At 44.2% G+C, this 8,623-nt stretch overlaps 1 protein-coding gene across 5 annotated transcripts in view; it reads left to right on the top strand.

The window, feature by feature from the left end:
• Nucleotides 1-357: 357 nt before the first annotated feature.
• The window catches only part of SLC22A16 (solute carrier family 22 member 16), a 37,442-nt gene continuing 29,176 nt past the window's right edge, over nt 358-8,623 (top strand). For 4 of the 5 annotated variants that reach the window (XM_041478134.1, XM_041478136.1, XM_041478132.1 and 1 more), the window contains exon 1: nt 358-478. In XM_041478134.1, coding sequence (XP_041334068.1) covers nt 429-478 — 50 coding nt within the window. In that variant the 5' untranslated portion in view covers nt 358-428. Of the gene's footprint in view, nt 479-1,601; nt 1,710-8,623 lie in introns of all 5 variants that reach the window. The other variant, XM_041478133.1, reaches the window with a different exon arrangement.

The raw sequence follows: 8,623 nt of genomic DNA, 5'->3' as shown, positions 1-8,623 counted from the left end.
TTATTGGGTTGTAACAGGAGGATGTAAGCACATCCTGCCTCCTTTAATTCCGTTTTACATCAAAAACATGAGCGGGCTGCGGCGCTCGGTCGGTGCGGGAGGTGGAACGGCTCTCCCGGGAGCCAGAGCTCCGCAGTGGCGGCACGGGGGCTGCGGCTGCCCCGGAGCCAGCCCGGGGCGCGCAGGGCCGCGGCCAAGGGAGCTGCCGGCTCCCGCTGCCGTCCCGGCTCCGGCTCGGAGCAGCGGCCGTTGGGCGCGCCCGTTATTCCCGCCCGCCGTTCCCGCCCGCCCATTCTCCTCAGGCGGGCGGGGCGCCGGGGCCGGGCGGGCGCCGGGGGCGGGCTGGGGACAGACGGGACGGGACAGTGCCTGTTTCCCGCACCGCCGGGACAGCGACGCCGAGGCTCCCGGCTTGCAGCCGCCCCGCCATGGCTCTCAGCTCCGAGCGGCTCTTCGACTCGCTGGGACATTTCGGCAGGTACTGGGGGTGCCCCGCGGGCGGCTGTCACACCCGGACATCCCCGTGCGGGGACCGCTGGCTCCCGCGCTGGCCGGGTGTCACTGCTGCCCCAGGGGCAGGCGGCTCCGTGCGCTGCCGGCGGGGCGCTCACTCGGACGCAGCGACACATGCACGGGGACTGTCACACGCTCGCAGAAAATGACAGGCGGCAGCGCGCTGGGTGAACTCACACGGAACTGACAGGCACTGCTGCTTGTATTTGCAGCACCCCACGCCCCCTCCGTGCACTTTTCCACGCGCGTGCGGCACATCCCGTGTGTGCCCGGCTCGCGCCGCAGCCATCCCACATGGCCTCACGGGGCTGCCGGCTCCACGTGCGTGCAGCCGCCCCGTCAGGGCCGTGCGCTCTTAGAGGCTTAAAACTCACACATTTATTGCACTTGTGAGCGGACAGACAGACAGACACACACAGCCCCAGGGTCTGGAACAGCCTGCGCACTTCAGGGGTGACAGAAGGGCACAAACAGTATGCGGAGGAGCGCTGTGTGACACTCAGGCTGTTTCTGCTTAGGGACACTGGGTTGTTGAGAGCAAGAGATGATGTGCTTTTCATTGAGGCTGGGTTTGTTGTCTGTGTTACAGGCATATGGAGTATGTGCATATGTCCTTATCAGCAAGGGTTTTACCTGTATGGTAAATGATGTGTGCCTGGTGGCGAGTTTCTTTTGATGTGCCTTGTGGCTGTGGGGTGTGTGTGTGTACAGAGGTCTGTGCTGGATGGATACACAGACATGGCATGTGTGTGTCTGTTCATGCTTCTGTAGCTCTGGGTGCAGGGCTGCTGACTGAGACTGCTTATAGCAGGTAATGGAGAATAAATGTTAGGCAAGGAAATTAAGTTTTAGAGGATATGAATATTAAGGCTAATGCGTGCACATCCTCACAGTGAGCTCTCTCCTGCACGTCCGTGATGTGCTGGTCATCGTGAGGTTTGCAGGCACACGCTCCTCGGAGCAGATGGCTGGAATAGACCCATGTGTCACAATTTGGCTACGAGTTCAAGCTGTTGAATTGCAGTGTTGTGCTTTCTACCTCAGTGACCAGTGAGCCAGCCTAACCCACAATGTTGGTCTTCTCTCAGTGGCAGGCAGGAGCAGCATTTTGGACAAAGCCTGGGAACTCCTTGTAATGGTTGAAGTGCCTGAACTGCAGCAGGAGAGGCTCTTAATATCATGTGCAAGCAGTAGTGGTGGGTATCAATAGCCTCCTCAGATGGTTAGGATGGAAAGAAGTTTTCTTGCTTAAGTGGCACCTGTGCTTAAATTAGGTGTTTGACTAGGTTGTGACTTACAGGCATGTGTAGCTGAACAAATCTCATTTGTTATCAATTCTGGGTCAGCAACAAAAATACCTTGTTCTGTGTGAATTAGGAGAGAAATCCCAGCAATCAGTTGATTTTGCTGCTGCTGTTGTTTTTCTATTTTGTGCTCTTTGTGGAAAGCAGGCACTTGACAGTGAATACTGAAATAACACAAAAGTAGTTATTTTTAATTACTGGAGTGGTTTTCCTACTTGAGAACATTTATCAACACTTTAGGTAAAGTTTTCAAGACTACTCCTTGCAATTAAAAGGAGACCAAATCTACAGCAATAACCTGACATCTAGGGATCACATTATTTGAGAAGCAGTTCAATAAGAGCTGCTTTAAGTTTAGGAGCTTTGAGATGAGATGCAGGCTAGACCATAAATCTAACTGAGATTTCAAAGGCCACAGTAATGGTATAGTATAACAGTAAGTATAACAGCAGTTTATGGTGGGTGAAGCTATTAAAAAATATTGTAAAAACTTTTAATAGTGCTAGATTAAATGATCCTATTTCATATGAAAAGTTGTTCATAACTGTAACCATTGAGTTTCTTCTGCTCAGTTTGCAGCATCCTGGCACCAAGAGATAATCAGTTGTTCATTCTTCAGTTCAGGCAATTCCCATAAGGCCCATATAACCAATGCACTATATATAGATTCTGTAGATTTGACACAGTCAGATTCTGAGCAATCCCAGCATGACTGTTAGTATTTTGAGACTGTTTTGATTTTCTTAAAATCGGACAGATGCGGTAGGGAATGAGCAGCTGTTCATACAGATATATAAATACAGGAATAATAAGCATGCATTTTATGTACATGTAATATATAATACATAGCTATAGAAAAGTTATTAATATACAGATAATATATTAGTTATTAATACACAGATAATATATAAATTATTAATATAAAGATAACATGTATACCTTTCCCATTGATTAAGATTGTGAATTTTACAGAATTGACATTCACATGGATGCAGACAATATTTTGCTTTCCATTTGGGCTCTCTTTCACAGTCCTCAGTGCTGCCCTTGTTCTTAACAGGGTCTTAAGACATGCATGAACAGCCATAAAAATGTAATGGCTCCTGCAGCCTATGCCATTAAATGAAGACTTTATGCCTCTGTTTTAATTTGGGCATGGGTAGCATCTGTGGCCTATAAATTCAAGAAGGTTGTTTTAAACATTGTTCTTGACTCTGTGGAGCATGAGATCACTGGTCACTCTTGCAGAGATTGGGTGACAGACAAATAGTGCTTGCCTGACTCAGATGGCCTCATCACTAAAGGGTTGCCAAGCCTTAAAGGATTGCCAGGCTTCCCAATGTACCTGCAGTGAACTGCATCCTTCTCCCACTCAGCAGATCCTGCCAGACTGCACCTATGGGCTCTCCCTCTCAGCCCCCTGCCTCAGCCCCTCTCTGCCACCCTCTCCAAGTCCAAAAAGCCTCTCAGAGGCCCATCAGGTAAAGTCAGGTGCAGTCAGACACTGGCTGTCCCTGGCACCCCTGTGCTGGGAAAGGGGAGACACGATCAGTGGCCATGAGCTTGGCGGCACAGTGGGTAGGTGAGCCTTAGGAGATGGCTCACACTGCCTGCATGGCTAATTCCCAGGGAAATTAAAGGACTGTTAATAACTTCAGTGGCTTTAATCTACCAGCAGGACACAAAACATACACGAGTGTTTCTCACTTGCTGGTGAGAAACAGGCTATGTTAGTATAGCCTGCACCATGGCAGTGTGCTGAGTGGGATATGATCTAATCAGGAATGGTTGTCTGGAGGGAGAGCTGGGGAGGTGCCCCTTCTGGTAAGTGTGGATGAGCGTAAGGATTTGATTTCCCAGCTGGAACGTCTGGTAGCTCTGAGATGCAGCTTACACGGTATGCAGCGTTTTCCTTGTGATTAACAGTTTTCAAATCTTGGCTTTTACTTTAGCTAAAAGCAGGTGGTGAAAATTGTCGGGGAGAGAGAGGGAGATTGGGTGTCACTGACACTATTTCCAGATTTTGTAATGAAGTATTTCCAGAATCTTTTAAAATATTGCCTTTTCTTCTGAAATATTCTGTCTTTTACAAAGTTGAGTACATTACCTAGATTTTCAAATGTTGGTTTTATAAAGAATACATTTTACTAGCAGCTAGACTATCCAATAAATTAAAAATTACTGGTATTTGTCTCTACTGAGATATTTATGTATTTATTCAGGTTTTGACATCTTTGCACTGTTGTCTTCTATGAGCTTTTTGCCTGGTCAGTGGAGTTGCTACTGTTTGGACTTTAGAAGCAAGCAAACCAAAGATTAGCAATGGCTATTGTGAGGAGGAGGGAAGCAGGAAGAGCTGCCTATTTGGATAGAACAGTCACCTGTTCCAGCCAAACACAGGATTTAGTAGACATTAATACACTTACCAGCAGTTTTGACATCTCTTCATTACCCTGGTACTTTTCTAGTGTTTATAAATATATGAAAGAGTCTGCTTAGCTAAAAAAACTTGCTTGAATTTTGTAGAAATTCCTTGTATTGGACTTCTACTGACTGCTAGTCAGTGCCATGGTAGCATATTTGAGTGGCTGGTGCTAACAACTGTTTCTCCTCTCCCTACTTTGCAGAGCTTTGGTTCACTTCTAAAGCTCTACACCAAACAGTCTGTCTTCTTTTCACATCTTGGAACTTTTCCAGGCTCCTCTTTTCATGCTGTTGCCCTTATCCTCTCTCTTGTTTCACAGATCACAGCTCTTGTGATCAGATTACATCTGCAAATTGTGCTGTGTACATTTTACTTCCAGAAGTTCTTGGTTTGTATCAATTAACAAGGAGTCCCAAGTATCTCAAAGATCTTGCTCACTGCTTCTTTTCACGAAAATTATAAGAGAACACTTTCAAGCAATGATTTTTCACACTCACATCTGTGATTTACAGATACCTTGAAAGGTTCTTTCCCAGCAAAAGTATATTTTTCAAGTGGAGAAGTGTGCTTGTTAGATATGGAAAGAAACTGGTTTTACTTTTTCAAGTTAGTATGGAGAAGCAGGTCACTGTATTCATATTCAGCATTTGAACAGTCAAGTTTTAATTGAAAAAGTGGAAGCATTACCAGATTTTTCTCAAATACTGATACATTTAGTACTTAGTACATTCTACACAAAATTAGTATTTTTAAACAATATAATGTGAATTTCTGCTTAACCTTTTAGTAGTTTGCTGAAGATTAACAAAGTGCTGTGGTTTAGAGATTGTTTTTAAAAAAAAAATCCTTTTTTCCTCCATTGCTACCTTATACAGTGGAAAAGTTTATTGAAACATATCTGTCATTCTGTTTTCAAAATGTTCCAGTGGACAGCTGTCAGACAGAAGAATCTCATATCTACGTCCTCCTTTGGCTCCCAGTCAGGGGTGGTGTTTGACAGAAATGTTTGATAAGCATTCTTACAGCTATGCTATATTCTAACATCTGAGTCAGCCTGTGCTCATTTCAGATGTTCATAGGATGAAACTGGGGAACTTGACAGCATTTCTTTTTTTCCCCTTTTTTTTGGTGGGGGGGAGGGTGGGGGGATATTTTGCAAATAGTGCTTAACCTTGTTGGTTGAAAGGCGTGGTAATGGCTTTGGAGAGCTGAGACAGCCCGTGTGTTTTCAGAGAACAAACTCCAGCAGCCCAAACAAAGGCCTTATTATCTATGCCTGACTAGGCAAAAGTGGAAATGTTCTCAAGACTCAGAACCAAAGCTGGATACTGGCAAGTGCTGCAGGATAATGGTGGCAATGTGCGAGCAGCATGGTCTGCAGGAGGTTCTAACAGCATTTGCTGGGATCTGAGGGCAGTCTAAAGCAAGATCTGCACAGACAAAAGTGTTCTGCCACAGAACATGCTGGCATCCTCACCCTGGAGGTGCTTGCCTGTTTCTGGCTTGAAAAAGTGGATTACAGTAAGAGAAGCAGATTAAAAAGTAGATTGCCATAATAGAGAGATGACTAAATCAAAAGCAGGATGAAATTGCACCTGTACTATCCATTTCTTCTCTAAGGCTAGAACCTGCAGTGCGAGCAACCCTGAAACCTAAAGCTGGTAAATCAATTATGATTTGCCAACCAGACGGCTGAGATTCACCTCTGAAATGTTGCCAACACCTCAGGGTGGCTTCTAAACCAAGTTGTAAAATAGACACAGTTATGGCAGCATAAGGCAGTTATCACACATGTCAGGGAGCTGATGATCAACTCTTTCATCCTGAAATATTATGGTGTGAATGAGTATGAAATATGTAAGGCACTGGACAGTGTGTTCCCTGTAATACAATGCTTAGGACAGGGATACCATTCCTATAAAAGCTGTTTCAGTAATTTTCTTATAATAGTAATAATTTTCAGCAATATTAAGATATCTCTAAGTTGGGCAGAAATTTGTATTAAAGGCCTTACTCATGGAAAGTTTGAATTTATTGCAGGAAGTAAAGTCATACAAGCAGAAACACCTTTAAATTTAGGAAATTTTTGGAAGGCCCCAGGAGCCTTTAGCGCATTCTGTGACAATTTCTGTGCCACCATTTTGCTATACACAACAAGGACCATACTGAGATACATACACTGCTGACATTTTATTTAAGATAACTCAAGGCACAACACTCTAGCAGCTGAACAAGAACATGAGATCCTCAGCTTTTCAGAAATATGGAAAAAAATAGCATGCCAGAGAAGATACCAGCTGAGGTAGCTATATCTTGTTTACAATTGCAAGACTGGAAAAAGCGTGATGAAAAATTGTAGAAGACAGAGATTTACAAGTCCTAATAATGATGGTTAATCTGTCAAATTGTCCATACACTTTGAGATAAATCTTAGCTGTCTTGGGAAAATACTGAAATTGCTTAGAGAGCTAATGTATACCTTGATATGGTACACTGATGGCCAAACTATAGGGCTCACCTCATGCAGAGCAGATGTTCTTTCAAAAGCATGTGGTGTGGAAATACGATTTGAGAAATCTAGAGGCGCCATCAATTGCATCATATACTGAACCCTTTCCTCAAGGAAATGGTGGTGCTCAGTGGTGCCTCAGTGGTGCTGAGGCAAGAATACAGGACAAGCCCTGAAGGATAGATGGAAAAGGCCAAAAAGGGAGCAAGAAGTAGAAAAGAAGTGCTGAAAAGGTGCTTCAAAGAACTGGGAATAATTTGCTGCTCTGTAAAGAGCAATCAGCACCACACTTTGGATGGAGTTCAGTGCCATTTAAATGTGTTATATCCAGATGGCCTGAACTTTTCCAGCTGTATTGTGACTTCGTTCTCCTCTCTAAGTTGGGAAAGAGATATGGAGGCATCTAAGTTCCTACCTGATAGATCTGTAAAAGTGTGTTCTAGCTGTGTGGGGAATCAGCTGTCCAAATCAAAGCACTGGAGAGCTCACCTTAGGATTGTTACAGGCCTGTAGTGTAAACTTCAGACTTCTGTAAAGTCACCTTGTCCAGAGGGACAATTGGACTGTTAAGGGCATGACCCATCTGTCTTCTTTTCACTACGTGGTTTAGGACAAGGTAAATCCTGGTTTGTGTGTGGCTCCTCACCAAGTGGAGAGGGGATCTAGAGAAATAGTGTAGATGTATATGGATTGCATACTATATACATTATATTGCATCTAAGAGAACTGTAGGAATGATAAAATTATACTGATGATATCTCATTTAAATAATTGATATTCAGGTATCATATTCCAGAACAAATTGTTGTTTGATCTTTTTTCCTGTGTCTTTAGAACTGGTGTATGTCAGCAGAGCTGGGAATACCATAAGGTTGCTACAGTTCCACCTTTCTGAGATAGATAATACGTGTTAGTGCCAGGTTCAGAGAAACTGGAGCCTCATCTCATGTACACCTGCATTTTGGGCTCCTCGAAGGACTGTCATCCTTTGTGGATCAGTGTAGCCAAACTTGGTTCTGTCTCACTCACTGAGAATAGAGGGGGCAGTTAGTACAAAAGTAGATTTATGTAGAAGAATCCTGGTAGGTCTGAGCAGAATTCAGCTTCTTTATTTTTGTGGAGAACGGGACCTCTAAAATGCTTGTAAATATTAATGTGCAGTTAGAATATAGGATTATTCCAGACCATTCCCTTGGATGAGATACCGTAAGGAACCTGACAAACTGTGGAAGTAAAGAATGGCTTGTGCATTTGCAGCGAAGAGGAGCAGTTTGGAGGGAAGATGAGGCACGAACCTGCAAAAGAAGCTGAAAGTCCTCTTGCTATCCATAGCCATCTTTTCTGTGGGTTTAGAAATAACTCACCCTGTCTTGGGGACGATGTGCTGACGGGGCTACTAACCTGAGCCCTCCCAAGAGCTCCCGAAGGATTGGTGGGTCATCAGCCTAGACTCCTGAAGAGAGAGGAAGGAAGGACACAGATTTTACTCCTCTTCCTGTCCAAACTGGGTTTTGACAGAGCCTGTAGAAGACTTTGTTAAAGATTCAAGCTACTCTGTTATAGAGAGGGAGAAGAGCTGTCGGTGTGGAGGCTGTTTTATTTCTCATGTGGTACATAGCCACTAAATATGGATGTACTTAAACAATTCCAGGAGCTAAAGCATGTTTAACAGAAGAAAATAATTTGACCATACCAGACTCTACATTAAATTTATCTCTTTTCTTCAAGCTGTAGAGGCATAGAATTGAAAATGCAGGATTCCATATAGGTAGGATTGCAACTGGCAGTATTCTCTTCAACAGAAAAGAATCTGAGGCTGACACTGAGTTGCCTTTTTCGAAGTGATGCCTTGACTTTGTCCCAGATTTTAGA

The sequence above is a fragment of the Pyrgilauda ruficollis genome, unplaced genomic scaffold, assembly GCF_017590135.1.
Source record: "Pyrgilauda ruficollis isolate IOZ18807 unplaced genomic scaffold, ASM1759013v1 scaffold43, whole genome shotgun sequence".
NCBI lineage: Eukaryota > Metazoa > Chordata > Aves > Passeriformes > Passeridae > Pyrgilauda > Pyrgilauda ruficollis.
The sequence above is the reverse complement of the archived record's forward strand: the minus strand, read 5'-3'. Positions and strand labels throughout refer to the sequence as shown.